The sequence below is a fragment of the Saccopteryx leptura genome, chromosome X, assembly GCF_036850995.1.
Source record: "Saccopteryx leptura isolate mSacLep1 chromosome X, mSacLep1_pri_phased_curated, whole genome shotgun sequence".
In the NCBI taxonomy this organism is placed as follows: domain Eukaryota; kingdom Metazoa; phylum Chordata; class Mammalia; order Chiroptera; family Emballonuridae; genus Saccopteryx; species Saccopteryx leptura.
Genome location: NC_089516.1, coordinates 103,446,580 through 103,473,065, shown reverse-complemented (window position 1 = coordinate 103,473,065; position 26,486 = coordinate 103,446,580). Strand labels below are relative to the sequence as shown.

General features: G+C 37.0%; 1 protein-coding gene across 1 annotated transcript in view; it reads left to right on the top strand.

Moving 5' to 3' along the window:
* LHFPL1 (LHFPL tetraspan subfamily member 1) overlaps positions 1-26,486 on the top strand; it is a 54,830-nt gene that overhangs the window by 7,993 nt on the left and 20,351 nt on the right. The window contains exon 2 of the mRNA XM_066357860.1: positions 6,600-6,698. Within this exon, the coding sequence (XP_066213957.1) occupies positions 6,600-6,698 (99 nt within the window). The remainder of the gene's footprint in view (positions 1-6,599; positions 6,699-26,486) is intronic.

Sequence of the window (26,486 nt, the reverse complement as noted above, 5' to 3'; positions counted from 1 at the left end):
GGATACATATATTCAAAGATAACAAGTCCAGGTTATCTTGTCCTTCAATTATGTTGCATACCCACCACCCAAAGTCAGATTGTCCTCTGTCACCCTCTATCTTGTTTTCTTTGTGCCCCTCCCCACCCCCTTTCCCTCTCCCATTCCCCCTCCCCCCCATAACCACCACACTCTTATCAATGTCTCTTAGTTTCACTATTATGTCCCACCTACGTATGGAATAATACAGTTCCTGGTTTTTTCTGATTTACTTATTTCACTTCGTATCATGTTATCAAGATCCCACCATTTTGCTGTAAATGTTCCGATGTCATCATTTCTTATGGCTGAGTAGTATTCCATAGTGTATATGTGCCACATCTTCTTTATCCAGTCATCTATTGATGGGCTTTTTGGTTGTTTCCATGTCCTGGCCACTGTGAACAATGCTGCAATAAACATGGGGCTGCATGTGTCTTTACGTATCAATGTTTCTGAGTTTTTGGGATATATACCCAGTAGAGGGATTGCTGGGTCATAAGGTAGTTCTATTTTCAGTTTTTTGAGGAACCACCATACTTTCTTCCATAATGGTTGTACTACTTTACATTCCCACCAACAGTGTATGAGGGTTCCTTTTTCTCCACAGCCTCTCCAACATTTGCTATTACCTGTCTTGCTAATAATAGCTAATCGAACAGGTGTGAGGTGGTATCTCATTGCCGTTTTGATTTGCATTTCTCTAATAGCTAAAGAAGATGAGCATCTTTTCATATATCTGTTGGCCATTTGTATTTCTTCCTAGGAGAAGTGTCTATTCATATCCTCTTCCCATTTTTTTATTGGATTGTTTGTTTGTTTGTTGTTGAGTTTTATGAGTTCTTTGTATATTTTGGATATTAGGCCCTTATCTGAGCTGTTGTTTGAAAATATCATTTCCCATTTAGTTGGCTTTCTGTTTATTTTGTTATCAGTTTCTCTTGCTGAGCAAAAACTTCTTAGTCTGATGTAGTCCCATTCATTAATTTTTGCCTTCACTTCTCTTGCCTGTGGAGTCAAATTCATAAAATGCTCTTTAAAACCCAGGTCTATGAGTTGAGTACCTATGTCTTCTTCTATGTACTTAATTGTTTCAGGTCTTATGTTTAGATCTTTGATTCATTTTGAGTTAATTTTTGTACAGGGGGAGAGACTGTAGTCCAGTTTCATTCTTTTGCATGTGGCTTTCCAGTTTTCCCAGCACCATTTATTGAAGAGGCTTTCTTTTCTCCATTGTGTGTTGTTGGCCCCTTTATCAAAAATTATTTGACCATATATATGTGGTTTTATTTCTGGACTTTCTATTCTGTTCCATTGGTCTGATTGTCTATTTTTCTGCCAATACCATGCTGTTTTGATTGTCGTGGCCCTATAATATAGTTTGAAGTCAGGTATTGTAATGCCCCCAGCTTCATTCTTTTTCTTTAGGATTGCTTTGGCTATTCGGGGTTTTTTATAGTTCCATATAAATCTGATGATTTTTTGCTCTATTTCTTTAAAAAACGTCATTGGAAGTTTGATGGGAATTGCATTAAATTTGTATATTGCTTTGGGTAATATAGCCATCTTGATTATATTTATTCTTCCTAGCCAAGAACAAGGTATATTCTTCCATCTCATTACATCTTTTTCGATTTCCCTTATCAATGGTTTATAGTTTTCATTATATAAGTCCTTTACATTCTTTGTTATGTTTATTCCTAAGTATTTTATTTTTTTTTGTTGCAATCGTGAAGGGAATTATTCTTTTGAGTTCCTTCTCAGTTGTTTCATTGTTGGCATATAGAAAGGCTATTGACTTCTGTATGTTAATTTTGTATCCTGCGACCTTACTGTATTGGCTTATTGTTTCTAGTAGTCTTTTTGTGGATTCTTTGGGGTTTTCGATGTATAGGATCATATCATCTGCAAAAAGTGATACCTTTACTTCTTCTTTTCTGATATGGATGCCTTTTATTTCTTTGTCTTGTCTGATTGCTCTGGCTAGAACCTCTAGTACCAGTACTCCCATTTTAAATATGAGGTAACTAAAGTACATAAAGACTAATTAAGTTGCCTAATGTCACACAACCTCCAGGTAGCAGAGCTAGAATTTGAATTTAGGTTTAAATTGATTAACCTATTCTCTCTCTCTCTCTCTCTCTCTCTCTCTCTCTCTTTTCCCCAGCTTTATTGGAATATAATTGACCTATAACATTGTGTAAATTTAAACTGTACAACATGATGATTTGATACATGTATATATTGTGAAATGATTATCACAATAAGGTTAGATAACACACTCATCACCTCATGTACTTATTTTTTTGTGGTAAGAACATTTCAGATCTACTCTCTCAGTAACTGTCAAGTATAAAATACAGTATTGTTCTCTTAAGTCATCATGTTGTGTTGTCTCTCTAGTTTTAATGCCTATAAGATTCTTAGTGCCTGCCAGAGATATTATTGCCAAGAGGTGATCATTTCTGGACACCTGTCTTTGGAAGGACAAAACTTTCAAGAGTTAATGATCCCTGTGATTAGTGAGAAAAAGTGTTGCCAATGACCTACTATGTGACCTTGGCTAAATCACTCTCCTTCTCTGGGTCTCAATATACATATCTCTAATGGGGAGGGATTAGTGTAGGTCAGTGATGGGCAATCTTTTGAGCTTGGTGTGTCAAAATTTGCCAAAAAATCGAGCATAACTCAGGTGGTATGTCACTTCAAGAAAAAACAAAACAAAACCATAATTTCACGATATTTATAGTTTAAATAACAAAAATGTATAATAACTGTATTTAATAAATCAAAAACATTATTTAACTTACCTGCTTAGTAACTTCTTTGTTCATCTGTCAGTCGGTTTCTTTTGTTGGTCTTGATATTATTTAACTTGTGTGGGGTGCCGTGAACTAAGATAAGTGAGGGGGAGGGGGAATTCTTTAACTAACCTGACTATTAGTGACTTTTTTGTTACTGAATTTCATTGGCTAAATCTTCAATTGAAGGTTGGTATTTTGTACACTTCAAGCCCAAGCAAACGCTACTAACTTCATCTGTCAATATGTTTCTTTTGTTGGTTTTGATATTATTTAACGCTGAGAATAAGGTCTCACAAAAGTATGTAGAGAGAAAAATTTTGAGTAAAGCCATTGCTATATTTTTCAGGGTGCTAAAAGTGTCTGGTAATCGGTTCCAGGCACTCCAAATTTCCTGTTCGTAGTGGCACTCCTCTTGATTCTCCAAGCGGCACCTTTCCAGATTCTCAAACTTTGACCTCAAGTCGACAAACACCTGATCCCAGATGCTGTCTTGAAATTCTGCAAGTTGCATCTTATGTAAATTAAGATGGCTACCGCTATTTCTAATGGCAGGAAACGGCACCCATAGCACAGGCCCTCACCTCTCCTCTCCCAGCCTCCCCCTCACTTATTTCAATAATGATGGTCAATTAGAAATCCACAACACCCCAGAACAGTGGATTGGATGATGGTTGCTGTGGTTATGTGGTTGCTGGTAATGGTGATCACAAGGCCCCAGAGATGCATCCCCAGTGGCATTCCGCTGCTCCCAGCTCTGCCGGCCGGAAGTGAGGTCAAAGATCCCCTAACGGCCTAACAGGAAGATATCCCAGAACTAGATGCTCTGTGCCGGAGTTCTGTTGTTTTGGCCTACAGACCTCCGGCGAAGAGTGTCTACACTACAGCAAATGTTTTATCCTCGGCTACTGCACCTAGCCATGCAGAAGCCGAAGATGAAACATCCTTCTCGCCATGCGGCCCCATACTTCTCTGGTATGTGGCCGCATGCAGCCACGTGTCATCAAAAATGGCTACATGTGTCAGTGCTGACACGCATGTCATAGGTTTGCCGTCACGGGTGTAGGTAATCTACAAAGACCTTTCCCTCTCTCAGGTTCTATGGTTGTATCAGATATCTAAGGTGATCTGCCATATCTGCTATGGAGATCCCTTCAGAAGGCTTCTCACTTAGTGCAGGTGAAGAAAGCTGTCTGTAAGGTAGGCAGAGCACACTGTGAAACATGCATTTATTGAGCACTTATTATGTGCCAAGTACCAAGGATACATAGTTGAAGATAAAAATGGTCCCTCTCTTCAAGGAAAACACACTCGAGTAGGAATACAGAAAAAACATTTGTGAAGGCTATATATCACAGTATATTTTAATAAGAAGGGTAAGCACAGGTGGCTATGGGAAGAGAAAGAGAGAGAGAGAGAGAGAGAGAGAGAGAGAGAGAGACTGTGTAACTTTGCCTGAGGGTTGGGAATAGTGAGGACAGGCTTCCTTCGGGAGGTGTTCCCTGACCTGAGCTCCTCAGCAAAGTCTGAAGAGCAGGGAGGCAGAAGAAAGTGAAAGGTTCCTCCTGCCATGTAAAGAAAAGCATTTGACCAGCACTACCATGTGCTTGAGAAGTCAGAGTTCATGCCAGTCCTAGGAATCTGAATGTGGAATTTAGAAAGTTGATCTGCTGTTCTTTAATAAACTTGGGTGCTTTTCTTCCTAGTCTGTGTGAGAAAGCTCATTTATTAACTCTTCCCTCAAAAGGCATACAATGGATGCAGGAAAAGGGTTAGCTTCCACCTCCAACTTTGTCCTTAGCCCATTGTGCAAACTCTGAGTTTATACACTCTGGTTCATACTTTTTCATATCATAGGATTTCAATTTATCTGGGGGGAAAAAAACCCAGAAGTAATGCTCCATTGTCACTGGATAATTTTCAGAGCCTAAAAACGCCTTTGAGTGACCAATTTCATTTCCTTTAAGACTATGAGACAGACAAGAATGCAAGAATGCCTTTTACTGAAGGAATTTCTAACCTTTTTTTTTTTAGTTTCTAAACCCTTTCTCATTGTGAGAATGTTTTCTTTTTTCCTGTTTAAATGCTTCCTACTACTTATTAAAGTCTTTTTCTCTGGCCTCATTGAGTACAAAAAAAAGCATGGGTTGCCAGGCTGCAGAAAAACTTAGAGAGTACTTTGAGCTTTCTTCCAAAAAGGTTCACCTGAAGGCAAAATGGACTTATTAGCTTCTCAGAGTATATATGGAACTTTCCTCACTGAGGAAAAATAAGTAAAGGTGAGGTCAGAGATCCCTGGAGCAGTCTGCCTTTCACTGTCCAGCTGAGCCCCAAAGCTCCAGAACCTATAAATATGCTACTCATTCATCACTGATCAAACACAGGCTCTCCAGAGGTTCTGTGTTATGTGTTAGTTTCTGCATCCACATTTCTGGCAGTTGACCATCCCATGACCTTTGGTGTAACATTCAAGTATAGTGTTCTCGTAATTAAGGTTTCTTGGTTGCAAGTAGGAGACTCACCTGAGATCTCTCAGTGAAAAGAGAGTTCATTATAACATAAGGAAAATGGAACTCGGACGCTATTTTGAAACACTGAATTCTCTCTAGCTCTTTGGCAGTATGGAATTTTTCTTCATGGTATGTCTGCTTCATGTTACTGTATCCTCTTCCTCTACCAATCAGTTATCCAGAAGTAATGGGTATTCATAAGTTTAGAATAAACTTAGCTTCAGCTTGACACGGATTTGATTCTACCTCCTGACATATTTTTTTCAACTTCATCTCTATCTGCTAATTAACTCAGCATTTCTGTTTCTTGATTAAAACTTTTAGAAACAAGGGTCTGGCCCAGATTATATCTTCATGCTAGGTTATGATGTCACTGATTACTGACCAGACAATAAATTTTGTTGCTTTGTGTCAGATGTTAATGTTAGGTCCAATTCACTGTCATGAAAAACATGATTTGGGGGAAATCAGAGGTTATAAAATGCAAATCTAGGCATCAGCAAGAGCTATAGATAAGGAAGTTGCCCTTATAAGACAGTGTTGGCAAGAATCAGATTTGTTTTTCTGATTAGAAGATTAAGCTTACTACTAAGGTCCCACAAAATTTCCCTGAAGCGATTAAAAGATGTAAGCAAAATGGAGATGAAGACAAAGGGCACAGTGGAAGGGACTGGAAGCTAAAGAACGGAAGCATATGTACCATGAATTTGGAATGATTTCTCAGAAGAAAGAAGTGTTTCTTGAAGAGGGAGTGTGGTGCCTTCTCACTAGAAGTCTATATAACATATATTTTCTGTAGATCTCAGTCTGGCATCTGATTCCAAGTTACAGAAATTATGACCTACCTTCAACCACTGGGGATCCACTTGGCTCTTAGAAAAGGCTGACTTTTCAGGAAATAGCAGTAGTCTCTACATTGTGATTGTAAATCATACCAAGACAGAAGAAGACTCTGGATGGAGAAGCAAACTTAGCTTTGTAAGTCATTCTGAAAAAAATATTTTGGCTGTAAAAATTACATTGGCTTGTCTCAATTCCAAATACTGTTTTTTTATAAGTTTCCACCTCTACTACCTACTACAACTCACCAACTATGGCATGGCAAAGAATCCTGTTGAGTTGGTAGTGCTATAGGCATTTAAGTTAAATTGGGAGAGGTAAGATCTGAATGGAGGAGGCAAAAATTGAACTGAGCTAATCCAGAATGAATGTTGGGGTGACAGAAGACCTATTATAATTTTTCTGCCTCTGTGTATGTTTTTCTTTACAGGGCTGCTGATAAGCTCAGGCTGTGCGTTATACCCCTTAGGATGGAATAGCCCGGAGATAATGCAAACATGTGGGAATGTCTCCAATCAATTTCAGTTAGGTAAGGTGGCCTGAGCAGGATGGCAGTGGCAGTTTATCTATTTTTGAAAGTGCTTTACCTCTTGGACAGGCCTTTGCTTGCTAGTAGTGCTTTCCTGAGTCTTTCTCATGTGTTACCTTGTGAGAAACAGTGGCTTGGCCAGTCTCATCTGGCCTTGTGAACTTACAATGGATGGACATAAATTCCACTTCCTTGACAATGTCTTCCTATACCTCTTATGTACTTTTATCCAGAGTTTTTTTTTTTAGCAGTTTGGGGCAACCTTTTCTACAGAGAAGTTTCAAATGCTTAGACACTGATGATCTGTCATCCTTTGAATAAATCTTTGTTCTTATTAGTATTTCCTTCTATGCACTGTTTTCCAAATACAAGTCAATAGTATCTCTTCTCACATTCCACTCAGGCTATCACAAAAGATAATTTGGTTTACACCATACATTAGCAGCCTAAGTTTAATATCAGGGATTGTTACTGGCAAGTTACATGCATTGTTACATTGTTCCAAGCATATTAATGGCAAGAACTGTTAAGTATTACAATAGAAGGAGTGACTGAAGTAGCTTTGGACTCTTCTACGATTGCAAATGCTCATTGAGAATGACTTAAACTTACTATTGTAAATTGGGAATAGATTGGGCCCTAATTGGAAGATTTCAAAATATTTCTCCAACCTACCATGATAAAACAGAGTAAGAAGGAAAATGTCTAAACTTCCTTGAATATTCTCAATTGTAGAAGAAAACTTCAGAACAAATGCCACCCATCTCCTATAGCTTATACCCCATTACTTTCTTTTCTGTCTGTTGCCTCAGAATGTATTTTGTCTTACCTGACCAATTTTTACAGGAAAGAGTTTTTTACTGTACTAACACACCATGAGGAAAGGACTATAAAGAAGATATCATACAATAATCCCTCTATTGGGTATTTATCCAAAAAACTTGAAAACATTGGTATACAAAGACACATGCACTCCCATTCATTGGGACATTATTCACAGTGGCCAAGAATGGAAACAACCAAAGTGTCTTTTGATAGAGAATTGGATAAAGAAGCTGTGGTACAAATATTTAATGGAATACTATTCAGCCATAAGAAATGATGATATATTGCCATTTCCAACAATATATTAATAGATGGACGTTGAGAACATTATACCAAGTGAAATAAGTAAATCAGACAAAGATAAGAAGTATATAATTTTACACATAAGTGGAATATAAGACTGAGACTGATGGACATAGATAAAAGCGAGTAGTTAATAGAAGGAGGTGGTTGTGGAGGAGGGGTTGGGAGGAGAGAAGTAAAAAGGGACCAATATACAATGATAGAAAATGATTTTACTTTGGTTGATGAATATACAGCATAATCAACAGTTCAAATGCTATAGAAATGTTTGCCTGAAACCTATGTACTCTTATTGCTCAATGTCACCCGGTTAAATTTAATTTTCAATATAAAATTTTTAAAAAATATAACAAACAAAAGACCTGGTTCTGATGGCTTCACAGGTAAATTTTACCAAAGATTCAAAGAAAAGATAACACCTATCCTTCTCAAGCTATTTCAAATAATTGAGGGGGAGGGAAGACTTCTAAGCACATTTTATGAGGCCAACATTATCCTAATTTCAAAACCAGGGGAAGACAATACAAAGAAAGAAAACTGTAAGTCAGTATCCCTGATGAATATAGATGCTAAAGTTTTCAAAAAAATATTAGCAAACTGGATCCAGTAATGCATTAAAAAGGTCATAGACCATGATCGAGTGGGATTTATTCACAGGAGGCAAGGCTGGTACAATATTTATAGATCAATCAATGTGATTTCTCACATAAACAAAACAAAAGATAAAAATCACATGATTATCAGAATATCAATAGTTGCAGAAAAAAAGCATTTGATAAAATCTAGCACCCATTTATAGTCAAAACTCTCAGGAAAGCCTGACCATGTGGTTGCACAGTGGCTAGAGCATCGAACTGGGATGCAGAGGACCCAGGTTTGAAACCACGAGGCTACGGGGTTGAGTGCAGGCTCATTCGGCTTGAGTACAGGATTGCCAGCTTGAGTGTGAGGTCACTGTCTGGAGTGTGGGATCATAGACATGACCACATGGTCACAGGCTTGAGCCCAAAGGTAGCTGGCTTTTGAAGCTCAAGGTCACTGGCTTGAGACCAAGGATGCTGGCCTGAGCAAGAGGTTACTCGGTCTGCTGTAGCCCCCCAGTTAAGGCACATATAAGAAACAATCAGTGAATAACTAAGGTGCTGCAACGAAGTATTGATGCTTTTCATCTCTCTTCCTTCCTTTCTGTCTATTCCTATCTGTCCCTCTCTCTGACTATCTCTCTGTCTCTGTCAAAAAACAAACAAACAAACCCTATCAGGAAAGTGGAAATATAGGAAACATACCTCAACATAATAAAGGTCATTTATGAATATATGACAAGCCTCCAGCTAGCATTATACTCAATGGGCACAGATTAAAAGCAATCCCCTTAATATCAGGAACAAGACAGGGGCTTCCTTTTTCACTCTTCTTACTCAATATAGTTCTGGAAGTCTTCGCAACAGCAATCAGATAAGAAGAAATAAAAGGCATCCAAATTGGAAAAGAAGTAAAACTGTAATTATTTACTGACAACATGATGCTGTACATAGAAAACCCTAAAGTATCCACCAAAAAACTACTAGACCTGATAAATAAATTCAGCAAAAGGGAAGGGTATAAAATTAATATTCAGAAATCAGTGGCATTTTTATATACCAATAATGAACTGTCAGGAACAGAAACAGATTTAATGGTGGGTGCACCCGTGTGCGCCTTGGGCCCTGACTTCTGAAGGGCCCCACAAAACCCCAACTTTACACTTATTTCCAATGACAAGGGGCCCAATATTTTCTTTGGCACTCAGGGCTTCAATCAACATTAATCTACCTCTAGTCAAGAAGACAAATTAAGGAAACAATTCCATTTACTATTGCAACAACAACAAAAAATAAAAACTTAGAAATAAATGTAACCAGGGAGGTAAAAGACTTGTACTTGGAACATTGTAAGACATTGAAAACAGAAATCGAGGAAGCTACAAACAGTTGGAACATATACTGTGTTCATGGATAAGAAGAATTAACATCATTAAAATGTTCATACTAACCAAATCAATCTGTAGAGTCAAAGCAATTTTTATTAAAATACCAATGGCATACTTCACAGTTCTAGAACAAATATATATATCAAAAATTTACATGGGCCTGACCAGGCAGTGGTACAGTGGATAGAGCATTGGACTGGGATGCCAAGGACCCAGGTTCAAGACTTGAGCACGGGCTCATCTGGTTTGAGCAAAAGCTCACCAGCTTGGACCCAAGGTTGCTGGCTCGAGCAAGGGGTTACTAGGTCTGCTGAAGGCCCACAGTCAAGGCACATATGAGAAAGCAATCAATGAACAACTAAGATGTCACAATGCGCAATGAAAAACTAATGATTGATGCTTCTCATCTCTCCGTTCCTGTCTGTCCCTGTCTATCCCTCTTTCTGACTCTCTCTCTCTGTCTCTGAAAAAAATTTTTTTACATGGATCCAAAAATAATCCAAATAGCCTCAGCTATCTTGCAAATAAAGAACAAAGTAAGAGGTATCAGACTTCATTATATCAAGCTATAACACAAAGCCATTGTAATCAAAACATCCTGGAATTGGCATAAGATCTATACAGACAGATCTATACATAAGATCTATGTAACAGAACAGATAACCCAGAAATAAATCCAAACCTCTATGATCAGTTAGTATACAATGAAATAGAGACAGTCTCTTTAATAAATAGCGTTGGTAATATTACATAAATACATGCAAAAAAAATAAAACTAGACAACCAACTTACACCATTCACAAAAATAAACTCAAAAGGGATAAAAGACTTAAATGTAAGTTGTGAAACCATAAAAATTCTAGAATAAAACAGAGATAGTAATGCTCAGATGTCTCTCAGAAATATTTTTACTGATATGTCTCCTTGGTCAAGGAAAATAAAGGAAAAAATAAACAAATGGTACACAAACAATCAAATTAAAAATGGACAAAGGACCTGAATAGATACTTTTCCAAAGAGCACATACAGATGATCAATAAACATATAAAAGTGCTCAATGTCACTAATCATCAGAGAAATGTAAATTAAAACCATAATGGGGTATCACCTCACACTTGCTAGAATGGCTTTCATTAACAATTCAACAAACAACAAATGCTGGTGAGGTGTGTAGAAAAGGGAACCCTTGTGCACTGCTGGTGGGAATACAGCCTTGTTCAGCCACTATGGAAAACATGGTGCTTCCCCCCAAAATTAAAGGTGGTACTGCCTATGACCTAGCTCTCCCAATTCTGGAAATATGTCCTAAGAATCCCAAAACACTAACTGAAAAGAAGATATTGTCTTCTTGGCAGAAGTGTCTGTTCAGGTTCACTCTTCCCTTTTTTCTTTTTTTTTCTTTTCATGACAGAGAGAGAGAGAGAGAGAGAGAGAGAGAGAGAGAGAGAGAGAGGGTCAGATAGCGACAGAAAGACAGGAAAGGAGAGAGATGAGAAACATCAATTCTTCATTGTGGCTCCTTAGTCTCCTCAGTTGTTCATTGATTGCTTTCTCATATGTGCCTTGACTGGGGAGCTACAGCAGAGCAAGTGATGCCTTGCTCAAGCCAGTGACCTTGGGCTCAAACCAGCAACTTTGGGCTTCAAGCCAGCCACCTTTGCGCTCAAGCCAGCGACCATGGGGTCATGTCTATGATCCCACCCTCAAGCCAGCAACCTCGTTATCAAGCTAGTAAGCCCATGCTCAAACCAGATAGGCCTGAGCTCAAGCTGGTGACTTCGGGGTTTCAAATATGGTTCCTCCACATCCCAGTCCAACGCTCTATCCACTGCACCATGGCCTGGTCAGGCCAATTCTCTTTTTAAAATTTCAATTTTTGCTTGTGTTTCTTGCTGAGATTTGTGAGTTCTTTATATATTTTGGATATTAACACCTTATTGGAGCTGTTGTTTGCAAATATCATCTCCCATTTAATTGGCTGCCTTCTTGTTTTGTTGTCAGAAGCTTTTTAGTTTGATATACTCCCATTTATTTGCTTTTTCCTTGATTTCCCTTGCCTTTGGGGTCAAATTCATAAACTGTTCTCTACACCCAAGGTTCATGAGCTTAGTACCTATGTTTACTTCTATGCAATTTATTGTTTCAGATCTTATCTGTAGGTCTTTGATCCATTTGGAATTCATTTTTATGCAGGGGACAAACTGTAGTCAAGCTTTATTCTTTTGCATGTGGCTTTTTAATTTTTCCAGCATCATTCATTCAAGAAGCTTTCTTTTCCCCATTGTGTGTTCTTTGCTCCTTTGTTGAAGATGATTTGTCCATATATATATGTTTTTATTTCTGGGCTTTTGATTCTATTCCAATGGTCTGTATGTCTGTTTTTCTGATGGACCTATGCTGTTTTGATTATTGTGACACTATAGTATAATTTGAAGTCAGGTAGTGTGATACCTCCAGCTTCACTCTTTTTCCTCAAGATTGCTTTGGCTATTCAGCTTTTTATGGTTCCATACAAAGCTGTTGATCTTTTATTCTATTTCTTTAAAAGATGACATTGGGATTTTGATGAAGGTTGCATTAAATTTGTATATTGCTTTGGGTAATATGGCCATTTTTACTATGTTGATTCTTCTAATCCATGAATATGGAATATTTTTCTATTTCATTGTGTCTTTTCAATTTCTTTCAATAAGGTTTTGTAGATTCTTTCTAGGTATTTTTGTTGTTGTTGTTACAATTGTAAAATGATATTTTTAGTTCATTTTCCAAGGCTTCATCATTGGCATATAAAAAAGCAATAGACTTTTCTATATTGATTTTGTATCCTAGAACTTTACTTTATTGTTTTTTTGCTTCTAATAGTTTTTTGATGGAATCTTTGAGGTTTTCTATATACAGGATCATGTCATCTGCAAAAAGTGAAACATGTATTCTTCTTTCCTGATATGGATGCCTATTTTTCTTTCTCTTGCCTGATCATTTGGGCTAAAACTTCCAGGACTATGTTGAATAGGAATGGAAAGTGTGGGTAACCTTCTCTCATTCTTGATTTTAGAGGAAAAGCTTTAATTTTTTCACCATTTAGCATGATATTAGCTGACAGTTTGTCATATATGGCCTTTATTATGTTGCAGCACTTCCCTTCTATTCCAATTTTATTGAGTATTTTAAACATAAAGCGATGCTGTATCTCATCGAATGCCTTTTGTGCATCTATTGATATGATTATTTTATTTTTGCTCCATGTTTGTTGATGTGGTATATTATGTTGATTGATTTCATCTTTTTGAACCATCCTTGTGCTTGTGGAATGAATCCCACTTGATTGTGACATATGATTTTTTAAATGTGTTGTATTTGATTTGCTAGTATTTTGTTTAGGATTTATCTGTATTCATTAAAGATATTAGTCTATAATTTTTTTTTCTTGTGTTGTCTTTACCAGGTTTTGATATGATGGTTATGTTGACCTCAGAAAACATTTTGAGGAGTATTGCTTCTTCTTCTATGTTTTGGAAGACTTTGAGAAGGATAGGTACCAAATCTTTTTTTAAGGTTGATAAAATTCATTACTGTAGCCATTTGGTCCTGAATGTTTTTTGGGAATTTTTTAATATTTGTTTCTATTTCTTCCGAGCTTATAGATCTATTTAGGTTTTCTACTTTATGACTCAATCTAGTAAGATTGTATAGTTCTAGGAATTTCTCCATTTCCTCTAGGATGTTGATTTTGTGGCATATAATTTTTCATAATATTCTACTATGACGCTTCATATATATATATAATGTCTGTATTAATTTCTCCTCTTTCTTTTTTTTTTTTTTTTTTTGTATTTTTCTGAAGCTGGAAACTGGGAGAGACAGCCAGACAGACTCCTGCATGCGCCCGACCGGGATCCACCTGGCACGCCCACCAGGGGCGACGCTCTGCCCACCAGGGGGCGATGCTCTGCCCCTCCGGGGCGTCGCTCTGTTGCGACCAGAGCCACTCTAGTGCCTGGGGCAGAGGCCAAAGAGCCATCCCCAGCGCCCGGGCCATCTTTGCTCCAATGGAACCTCGGCTGCGGGAGGGGAAGAGAGAGACAGAGAGGAAGGAGAATAGGAGGGGTGGAGAAGCAGATGGGCGCTTCTCCTGTGTGCCCTGGTCGGGAATCGAACCCAGGACCTCTGCACACCAGGCCGACGCTCTACCACTGAGCCAACCAGCCAGGGCCTCCTCTTTCATTTTTGATTATTTTTATTTGAGTTCTTCCTATATTTTTCCTTAGTGATTCTAGCCAGTGGTTGGTCAAACTTACTGATCTTTTCAAAGAACCAGCTCTTTGTTATATTAATGTTTTTCTGTAGTGTTTTTTTCTCTATTTTATTTAGTTCTGCTTTAATTTTTACTATTTTCTTTCTTCTGCTAACTTTGGGTTGCCTTTGTTCTTTTTCTTGTTCCTTAAGGTATGATGTTAGGTTGTTTACTTTGGATCTCTCTTATTTCTTGATATGAACCTGTAATGATATAAACATCTGTCTTATTACTGCTTTTGCTGCATCCTAGGAATTTTGATATGCCATGTTGTTATTTTCATTTGTCTGTATATATCTTTTCATCTCTGCTTTTATTTCTTCTTTGACCCAGTCACTTTTTAGAAGTATATTGTTTAATTTCCAGATTTTTATGGGTTTCCTTACTTCTTTTTTACAGTTGAATTTTAATTTCAAAACCTTATGATCATAAAATATGATTGGTATAATTTCAATCTTCCTGATTTTTTTGATGTTAGTTTTGTGGCCCAACATATGGTCTATCTTTGAGAATGGCCCATGCACACTGGAGAAGAATGTATACTTTGATGTTTTGGGATGAAATGTCCTGCAAAGGTCTGTTATGTCCATTTCGTCCAGTGTGTCATTTAAGGCCAATATTTTCCTTTCTTTCTTTTTTCTTTTTTTTTAGTGAGAGAGAGAGAGAGAGAGACATGCAGGGACAGAGAGACAGGAAGGAAGAGAGACGAGAAGCATCAACTTGTCATTGTGACACTTTAGTTTTTCCTTGTTTGCTTTCTTATATGTGCCTTGACCCAGGTGTTTCAGCTAAGCCAGAGACACCTTGCTCAAGCCAATGACTTTGAGTTCCAACCAGCAACACTGGGCTTCAAATCAGCAACCTTTGGGCTCAAGCCAGCGACCATGTAGTCATATCTATGATCTCATGCTCAAGCTGGCAACTCTACACTCATGATCATGAGCCTGCACTCAAGCCTGGTGAGCCTGTGTTCAAGCCAGCAACCTCAGGGTTTCAAACCTGGGTCTTCAGCAACCCAAGCTAATTCTCTATCCACTGCACCACACCCTGGTCAAGAAAAGCTGATATTTCTTCAGCGATTTTCTGTTTGGATGATCTATCTAAAGTCATCAATGGTGTGTTGCAATCTCCCGGTATGATTGTTTTTTTGTTTTTGGTTTTTTTTTTGGTCTGCTTCTATTTTTGAATAAGTTAGTAGATGTCTTATATATTTGGGTGCTCTCTGGTTTGGTGCATATATATTAAGAAGTGTTATGTCTTTTTCATATAATTTTCCCTTTATCATTATGAAGTGTTTGTCTTTGTCTCCGGTTACCTTTCTTGTCTTGAAATCAGTGTTGTCAGATATAGGTATGGCTACACCTGCTTTTCTTTGGATATTATTTGCTCAGAGAATCATTTTCCAGCATTTTGCTTTGAATCTACTTTTGTCCTTGAAGCATAATGTGTCTCTCTAAGGCAGCATTTTATTGAGTTTTGCCTTTTGATCCAATCTGCTACTTTATTCCTCTATATTGGTCAGTTCAGTCCATTTACATTTAAGGTAATTATTGACACTTGAAGATTTCCTATAGCTATTTTATATTTTGTTCTCTGGTAGCTCTGTGTCTTCCTTAGTTCTTCTCTGTTGTGTGTCTGTCAGTTGTTTTTGTTTGGTGTTGTTCCATACTTTTTTTCCCTGCTTCATCTTTTTTGAAGTTGTGTCTTTCAGTAGTGGCTTTCTGCTGGTGGTTACAATTAGTTTATTAAGAGCAAAATGTTCATATGTACAGGAGTCCTGTGTCTTATGAGTGCTTCTGCACTCCATCTTCCTTTGCTACTGTGGATCTTTATCCTCTCCCCTTTTAAATTATTGTTGTCACAAATTATCCTTGTTTTGATTGTAAACTTGTTGGAGATTTTCTTTGTAGTTTTTATTTGTTCTGCCTTTTTGTCTGGTCGAATAACCCCCTTGAGTATTTCCTGCAGGGGAGATTTTCTGGAGATAAATTACCTTAGCTTCTGTATGTCTGTAAAATTTTTTATTTTTCTCTATGTTTGAAGGATCACTTTGATGAACATAGTATTCTTGGCTGCTAATTCCTCTCTTTCAGTACTTTGAATATTTGGGTCCATTCCTTTCTGGCTTGTAGAGTTTCTACTTAGAAGTCTGATGATAACCTAATGGGTTTTTCTTTATATGTTGTAGTCTTCTTTTCCTTAGCTCCTTGAGGATTCTTTCTTTGTCATTGATTTATGACAATTTTATTATGATGTGCCTTGGAGTAGGTATGTTTGGGTTGAGGTAACTTGGCATTCTGTTTGCTTCCTGGATTTGAGGATCGAACTCTTTCTATAGGCTTGGGAAGTTCTCATCAATTATTTGTTTGAATAGGCTCTCTGTTCCCTTCTCCCTCTCTTCTCTTTCTGATATACTCATTATTCTTTTTTCTGGTATTTTTCTGAAGTAAGAAGTGGGGAGGAAGAGAGACAGACTCCCACATGCACCTGTCCATGACTCACCCAGCATGCCCACTAGGGGGCAAAGCTCTGCCCATCTGGGGCATTGCTCTGTTGCAACCAGAGCCATTCTAGTGCCTTAGGTGGAGGCCATGGAGCCATCCTCAGCACCCAGGCCAACTTTGCTCCAATGGAGCCTTGGCTGTGGGAGGAGAAGAGAGAGATAAAGAGAAGGGAGAGGGAGAAGGGTGGATAAGAAAATGGGCACTTCTCTTGTGTGCCCTGACTGGGAATCGAACCTGGGACTTCGAGATGCTGGGCCAATTCTCTACCACTGAGCCAACCAGCCAGGGCCCTGATATACTCATTATTCTTATATTGCTCTTTCTGATGTAGTCAGAAAATTCTTGAAGAGTATCTCAGTTTTTTAAATTTTTGAGTCTTTTCCCTCTTCTTTCTGTAACATTACTAGTTGCCTGTCTTCTATGTTACTGATTCTTTCTTTTATCATGCTTGTTCTAGTAGATAAACTTGCTACCTCAGTTTTTATGTATTGGGTTGTTCATCTCTGTTTTTAAAGTTTCAATCTCTTTGGTGAGATATTTATTTTGTTCATTAATTTGTTTTCTGAACAAGTTGCCTATTGGTGTTTTCTTGCATCTTGTTGAGTATTTTCAGAACTTCAATTTTGAATTCTCTATCATTTAATTCCAAGGTTTCCATGTAATTGAGATTTTTTTCTGGAGATTTTTATTTTTTCTCTGAACTACATGTCTGTCTTGTATAACCATGGTATTTGATTTCTTCTTCCTTGAAGAATTTGAGAGTGGTATTGTTAAGAACCCTAACAAACAAACAAACAAACAAAAAAACCAACTAAACCATTAAAAATTAAAAATAAATACTAAATAGGGTTAATTTCCCTTTGTACATCACTGAAGTAACCAATGTTGATCTTATTTACTGATATTTAGGAAGGGGGGAGAGAGAGAAATGAGGATGGCTAGGAACAGGAAGCATCCACTCATAGTAGTTGCTTCTCATATGTGCCTTGACTGGGCAAGCCTGGGGAAGGGTCTCAAATCAGCGACTTCAGCATTCCAGGTTAATGCTATATCCCACTATAGGTCAGGCAGAATGATTGTTCTTAAATTTAGCTGTGACTCTAGTTTTGTCCAGTGAGGAGATGATTGCAGCATCCACATATTTTTCTGCCATCTTGGATCTCCATTGGCATGATTTGTTTTTGGATTTGAAACCAAAATCAAAGGCAAAAGAAGCAAAAATAAATAAGTGGGACTATATCAAATGCAAATACTTCTGCGCAGAAAAAACAACAACGTAAATACATGAAAAGGCAATCTATAGAATTGGAGAAACTATGTGCAAATTATATATCTGATAAAAAGTTAATATCTAAAATATAGAATAACTTATACACTTCAATAGAAAAAGTATTAAAAATGGACAGAATATATGAATAAATATTTTTAAAAAACATGTGAATGGCAAATAGGCCCATAAAAAGTACTCAACATCACTAATCATCAGGAAAATGTAAGTCAAACCCACAATGAACTGTCATTCACTCTTGTTAAAAGGACTATTATCAAAAAGATAAGAAATAATAAGTGGTAGTGAGAGTGTGGAGAAAAGGAAGCCTCATACATTATTAGTGGGAATGTGTATTGATGCAGCTACTTTGGAAAACAGTAGGGAGTTTCCTCAAGAAATTAAAATTAAAATGGCATATTATCCAGCAATTCCACTTCTGTACATTTATTCAAAGAAAACAGAAATACACTTTGAAAAAATATATATGCATCCCCATACTCACTGCAGTATTATTTATAATAGTGATGACATAGACACAGCTTACATGTCCATCATTGAATGAATGGATAAAAAAAAAGAAAAATATATATATAAAGAAAAATATACACATACATACATACATACATACATACATACATACATAGAAATATTATTTATCCATAAAAAGAAGGAAACTCTTGCCCTGGCTGGCTGGCTCAGTGGCAGAGTGTCGACCCAGTGTGTGGAAGTCCTGGGTTCGATTCCCAGCCAGGGCACACAGGAGAAGTGCTTTTCTGCTTCTCCACCCTTCCACCTCTTCTTTCTCTCTGTCTCTCTCTTCTACTCTTGCAACTAAATCTCCATTGGAGCAAAGTTGGCCAGGGTGCTGAGGATGGCATGAGGATGGCACCATGTCCTCTGCCTCAGACACTAGTATGTCTCAAGTTGCAATGGAACAACTCCCCAGATAGGCAGAGCATCGCCCTCTGGTGGGCTTGCTGGGTGGATTCCGGTCAGGCGCATGTGGGAGTCTGTCTCTCCTGACTTCCCACTTCTCACTTCAGAAAAATACAAAAAAAAAAAAAAAAGAGAGAGAAAATTTTTACATTTGCAACAACATGGATGGAACTTAAGGACATTATGCTAAATGAAATAAGTCAGAGAAAGACAAATATCATAAGATCTTAAACAAAAAAACAAACAACTCCCCAAAGAAACTCATGATTTAAAAATGCATACAGAAAATAGAGTGATTGTCAGAGAGGTAGGGGTGGGCGAAATGGTTGGAGGAGATCAAAAGGTACAAACTTTTAGTTATAAAATAAATAAGTCCTACAAATATAATGAACAGCATGGTGACTACTTGATAATGTTATATTGTATATTTGATAGTTTCTACAAGAATAAATATTAAAAAATATCATTATAAAATTTTTAACTGTGTGGTGATGGATTTTAACTATACTTATTGTGATGATCATTTTGTATATAATATATATCAAACCATTTTGTGGTATACTTGAAACTAATGTAGTATTATATGCCAATTATATCTAATAAAAATGAGTTTACAATTAAATATTTAAAGCAAAAAAAGGAACCATGGGCTTGCACTGCAACGTATGATGAAAGGGTCGTTGCAGATTAATCAATGTGTTCATTTATCACTATTGAGATCCAATAAGGGCTTGTGACTTTCTCAGAAAGAGCTTGAGACTAGATTCTTGAATCTCACACATGCTGTAGGTCAGGGGTTGGGAACCTATGGCTCGCAAGCCAGATATGGCACTTTTGATGGCTGCATCTGGCTCACAGACAAATTTTTAATAAAAAAAGTAACAACGTTAAAAATATAAAACATTCTCATGTATTACAATCCATTCATTTCCTACCGCTCATGTTCATGGTTGTGGGTGGCAGGAGCCAATCATAGCTCTCCTCTGGGATAACACCAAATTTTTATTAGATAATGTGTAATGTACATGGGTCATTGTATGGCTCTCAAAAAATTACATTTTAAAATATGTGGGGTTCATGGCTCTCTCAGCTGAAAAGGTTTCCGACCCCTGCTGTAGATGCTGCCTAATTGCAATCCAATTTGTGTTTGTTCAGTGAATCCCCAATTCAATAAGAAGGGAAAAGTCAGACAAAGACTCCAATGAATAACCTTGCCAAGTACATACTTCCCCATACTTTAATTTGATTAAGTAAATGAAAGATTTAAGCTGAGAAAGGTGATTTGATGGTTGTTAATTTAACTCTAACCGTCAAAAGAAGATTTCATGGACTTGATCATAAACCATGATTCTTTCTCAGTCCAACACTAAAATAATTCTTTAACTCTACTTTCTAGTTATTCTTCATCAAGCCTCTAACTGATATTAAGAACAGTGGAAGCCATGAAAGAACCCATAAGAGATTGACTAGCAGTAAGAGTGAGCTTTAGTACACCTACATCTTTGGCTCTGTGACTTTGGCCTTTTGGGAGTTTATTGCTACCTTATGGAGTTGTTGTGAGGATTAAATGAGATTACACTTGCAAAATATCTCTTATAGTGTTTAGTATATAGCAGCCCTGCGATTTTCAACTGGTATGCCACAAGAATTTTTGCTTTTAAAGATTATGTTTATTGATTTTAGAGAGAGGAAAGAAGAATCCTTAAAACATGTGCTACCTCATTATTTTGTCAGGGGCAGTGATTTCATTTTTATTAGATTGTCCAAAAAAAAAATGACAACAGCCAACACAACAATAACCACCTGGTGTGAATGAATCCAAATTATACCTATTTTTGGTCAGATCAGCAAAAAATAAAGGTTTTGGTGTGCCACAGAATTTTTGTAATTACTTTATGTGTACCATGAGATGAAAAAGGTTGAAAATCAATCTAGTAACCAGTCAATAGTACTTTCGTTTTCAGGACAAAAAATATCTATTACAGCAAGGAGCCACTGAATAGCATGATGAATAAAGATGAATAAAAACACAACTTAATGGTAGAAAATCCTGGGTTCAAATTTGATCCCTGTAACTTACTAATTGTGCATATTTGGACACACTACTTAACCTCCCTGTATGGAGATTGATAAAAATATTTTTCTCCGTAGGTTATTGAGATAATTAAGTCATGCATACATATATATAAAGCATTGAGTACAATAGTCTTCACCAAATGTAACCTGCTCTTAGTAGCTTTTTTCTCAAGAGCCTTTTTGGAGAGAATGTCCTAGGCTTGGCTGCTGGTTTGGAGGGAGGGACCCATCCAACTCGACAAAAGCCTGCAACAGAAGCTACCCAAAGCCCTTTTGTGTGCTCCCTGTGTTTCCTCTCTCAGAGGCTCATTTCCTTTGTTTTCCCATCATTTCCTCTCATTTTTACCAGTTCAAAGCTTTTTATGGTGACTTGGATTTGGCCTTTATGGGTTCATTTTCCAGGCATTTCCTGTTACCTTTCATCTTTGTTAGTTTCCTTCTTTATGGACAGTCTGTTTTCTTGTGCTCACCAGAGTCCAGTAAAGCAGCTTAAATGCATCCTCATGTCCACAGAGGGGCAGCAGAGTGTAGTAGAAACAACCTAGACCTGGATGTAAGAACAGCTGGCTTTTAATTTTCCCAAGCTTGCTTGAGCACATCCCTTTCCCACCCTGAGCCTTGGTTTCCTTGTTTTTACATAAAGTGCAGTGTACTAGACAGACAAACTACCTGAGGTTCCAGATACCTGCCTAGCTCCCTGTTGTGATCTGCCTACCTGTAGGGTGAAACCTTTGATCTAGTTATATATATTTATATATATCTATAGATATATAATATATAATATCTATAGATATAGATATAGATATTGTTCTTAAAGACCAAAGGAAAATGATAAAATAAACCGATCTACTTAAGGTAGTCCTCATAGAGGAGAGGAGACTTGAATGTTACTTACCCATCTGGGTGAGGGTAAGGGGTCTGCTAAGGGGATTGCTGAAAACAACTCATTCATTGGGCAGTATCACCTAGAACGCCCTGGGAAGCCAGTTTTTCTGAAAAAAACAACCAACCAACCAACAAACAAACTCATGACTCAGGTACTGGTTAAGGTTTTTCATTTTCCGTCCTAGCTCACACAGACAGAGTCTCTCTCCAGAGAAGAAGCTGGGCTAAGCTAGAAGAGGCAGGATGGAATCCATCTGTCAGGGAGCAACTTATTTCCACTGCATATCCCTGGTGCTTGGCACACTGTTGGCACTCTCTAAATGTTTAATTGAGTGGCATGGAAAAATTCTAGGGCATCTGTGATACCATCTCATTGTGTCACCATATCCAAGTCAGTTCAGTTTTTTTAATTGAAATAGATTTGACATATAGCATTTTGAAAATGTAAGATACACAATATGTTACTTTGATAACCTATATGTATATGTAATATGGTAACATTGTAGCAATAATTAGCACATCATGTTGCATAATCACCATTTTTTTAGTAGTTAGAATAATTAAGTTCTAATCTCTTAACAAGTTTGATGATTATAATACTATATCATTGTTTGTATCCACTATATTGTACATTAGTACTCTAGGGCTTATTTACTAATCGTTGCAAGGTTGTATACCTTTAAAAAAATCTCTCTTACGTCTGACACTCTTGAAGCGCCTGGTAAGACCCTTTCGATCTCTTGGCTTTTTTAGATTCCACAGAAAAATTCTAGTTCTTTAAACCTATTTCCCTATGTCTAATGTAGGGATGATATTCTCTGTCTTCAGGGGTTGTTCTGGCCAAGAAATAACTAAGTACACATAAATTCACCTTATGTAAACAATTTCCTACATGTGTAAGAGATAAAAGATAAGAAAGCTGATGTACCATCAAATTTTCTCCTCCCTATTATTTTATTCCTTAAAATTCAGAGCCAGTTTTCTCACTGACCATTTTCTATTAAAAATAGTAAAGAACTTAAAATAAAGAGACTCTATATATCCATGATATGCTAAGTACTTTTCATTTTGAATAAAAATTATATGATGCTTGTCAACATTCCTGTCTTTCCTGAAATAGCCTGCATGAGAAAAGGGTGCTTACTCCTGTAGTATTTATACCTGGTCCCTAAGGTGATTTACAGCCTGATGACTCCTGAGGAGGACAAGACTCTAAAAAAAGACTTCAAGGGCAGGTTCTCTGCTTTATTTGGCCTTATTTCTCCAATTAACGTCTTACAAGGGATCTGGGAGGCTAACTGACTGAGACAATGAATGCAGGATTATGAAACGGTTGTTTATACACATTGGACAACCACACGATGGCAGCAAAGTCAGGTGAATTCATTCTGTTCTTCAGAATGCCTCTGATCTTCAGATCAAAGGATATAATTCACACTAATTTCTTTGTTTCTATTTCCCCCCATCAATTTCTTTCTATAAACCTTAGCATCAGCTTTCTTTGTCCCCCTCACAGCATTTATCTATCCTATCTACTCTAAAATGATACTGCGTCCTAAGCCTTTGTGTAAAAACAGATCATTTTTAAATAGCAGTGTTAATACTGTAGCATCCATTTCATAGGGTTCTCATGCAGATGAAATGATGTACCTAAACCATTTAGTACAGGAACTTTATTCAGTAAATGTTGACAATAACTGCTATTATTAATTTTGTTATTAGTATAGGTTAGACAGAACTGGAAGGCTTTTTAATAAACTAAGATGGGTTTCAAAAGCAGGAGCAAAAAGGAAAAGCAGGGAAAATCCTTCCACATCCCGGGGCAATTCTCTGACAAGGTTAGACTTACAGGTATGAAAATATATATCTGTGTGCTGTGTCATATAACTTTTTCAAACCATCTTCACTAAGTCCCACCCAGGTTAATTAGGGGCATTTACATACAAATATATCTTTCCAGAAAAGATATATTTTATTAGCATTACATCAACCACAATAAAGATTGATTTCCTTCCACTTTCATGTAAATCTAGACTAATATGGGAGAAGGATAAGGTCTGGTTCAGGATGTTACCTGTTGAACGGTGCATTGAAATCATCTAAGGCTAGGCCTTCTCCCCAGAGGCAATAATTCTATAGATATGGAGCAAGGCCTAATAATCTGTACTATAGAGCTCTCCCCAGACATTTTTAGAAACTAGTTGACTAGTTGAAAAGGGTTTAGCTGAGAGAAAAAAGAGCTGAGAAGTATTAATCATTTTTGGTGCTGTGCTATGTGCTTTATATTTGTCATGTCATTTGACCTTCACAGCTGCTCTGTGAAGTAGGTGGTGTCACTTTCACTTTACACATGGGGAAATTGAAACTCAGAAAGGTTAAATGACTTGCCCAGACATTCAGTTTGTAAATGAAAGGGCATGGTTTCAAAACCAGTCTGTCTAACCCTCATTTTAGGCTCTTGTCATTGTACCATGTGATTTCCCAAGCTCGAAAGGCCTGTCCCAGTCTCTACCTTATGACTAAGGGGGAACCTTGGTCAAGCATTTTATTTGGCTCCTTGAATGGTTTATCTATAAAAATATTCCTGCTTCTGGCTGACACTTGATGAAAAAATAGAACAAATGAAAGAGGATTAAATTAGAAAATGTACTAAAAAGTGCCTCATATATTGTAAAGTGCTACACACATATTGGGTGCTATTATTTGTGGTTTTGGTTATTACTCAGGGAACTTGGGCCCCAGGAACATCCTTGTGGGCTATATCTCTTGGCCAGTGGAGCATAGAGGGAAACAGCTGATGCTTAGAGCTTGCGTTGCTTATATAGAGGTAAGTCAATGTCTGGAATAAGGATGCACTTGCTCTTGAGTCCTAAAGTAGGAGAGCTTGCCAGATCTTGCTTGCTTGTATTCATTAGTACTTGAAAGTTATATTAAAAACAGAAAATAGTCACTCAATAAACATATTCTGAACACTTACTATAATATAAGATGCTGAATGAGGCACTGTAGAGAATTCAAGAATATAGTCTTCACTGAGTCATGAAGAAGCAGAAAGCCTAAACAGACCAATCAACAGGGAGGAAATAGAAAAAAACTATTAAAAACCTCCCCAAAAATAAAAGTCCAGGCCCAGACGGTTATACTAGTGAATTCTATCAAACATTCAAAGAAGACTTGGTTCCTATTCTACTCAAAGTCTTCCAAAAAATTGAAGAAGAAGCAATACTTCCAAACACATTTTATGAGGCCAACATAACCCTCATACCAAAACCTGGCAAGGATGGCACAAAGAAAGAAAACTACAGACCAATATCTCTAATGAATACAGATGCTAAAATACTAAACAAAATACTGACAAACCGAATACAACAACATATTAAAAAAATAATACATCATGATCAAGTGGGATTCATCCCAGAATCTCAAGGATGGTTCAACATACGCAAAACGGTTAACGTAATACACCATATCAACAAAACAAAGAACAAAAACCACATGATCTTATCAATAGATGCAGAAAAGGCTTTTGATAAAATACAACACAATTTTATGTTTAAGACTCTCAACAAAATGGGTATAGAAGGAAAATATCTCAACATGATAAAGGCCATATATGATAAACCATCAGCCAACATCCTATTAAACGGCATAAAACTGAGGACTTTCTACCTTAAATCAGGAACAAGACAGGGTTGTCCACTCTCTCCACTCTTATTTAACGTGGTGCTAGAAGTTCTGGCCAGAGCAATCAGACAAGACAAAGAAATAAAAGGCATCCATATCGGAAAAGAAGAAGTAAAGGTATCACTTTTTGCTGATGATATGATCCTATACATCGAAAACCTGAAGGACTCCACAAAAAGATTATTAGAAACAATAAACCAATACAGTAAGGTCGCAGAATACAAAATTAACATACAAAAGTCCATAGCCTTTCTATATGCCAACAATGAAATATTAGAAAACGAACTCAAAAAAATAATCCCCTTCACGACTGCAACAAAAAAAATAAAATACCTAGGAATAAACATAACAAAGAACGTAAAGGACCTATATAATGAAAATTACAAAGCATTGTTAAGAGAAATCGAAAAATATACAATGAGATGGAAAAATATTCCTTGTTCTTGGATAGGAAGAATAAATATAATCAAAATGGCCATATTACCCAAAGCAATATACAAATTTAATGCAATTCTCATCAAAATCCCTATGAGATTTTTTAAAGAAATGGAACAAAAAATCATCAGATTTATATGGAACTATAAAAAACCCCGAATAACCAAAACAATCCTAAGGAAAAAGAATGAAGCTGGGGGCATTACAATACCTGACTTTAAACTATATTATAGGGCCACGATAATCAAAACAGCATGGTATTGGCAGAAAAATAGACACTCAGACCAATGGAACAGAATAGAAAGCCCAGAAATAAAACCACATATATATGGTCAAATAATCTTTGATAAAGGGGCCAACAACACACAATGGAGAAAAGAAAGCCTCTTCAACAAATGGTGTTGGGAAAACTGGAAAGCCACATGCAAAAGAATGAAACTCGACTACAGCCTGTTCCCGTGTACTAAAATTAATTCAAAATGGATCAAAGACCTAAATATAAGACCTGAAACAATAAAGTACATAGAAGAAGACATAGGTACTAAAATCATGGACCTGGGTTTTAAAGAACATTTTATGAACTTGACTCCAATGGCAAGAGAAGTGA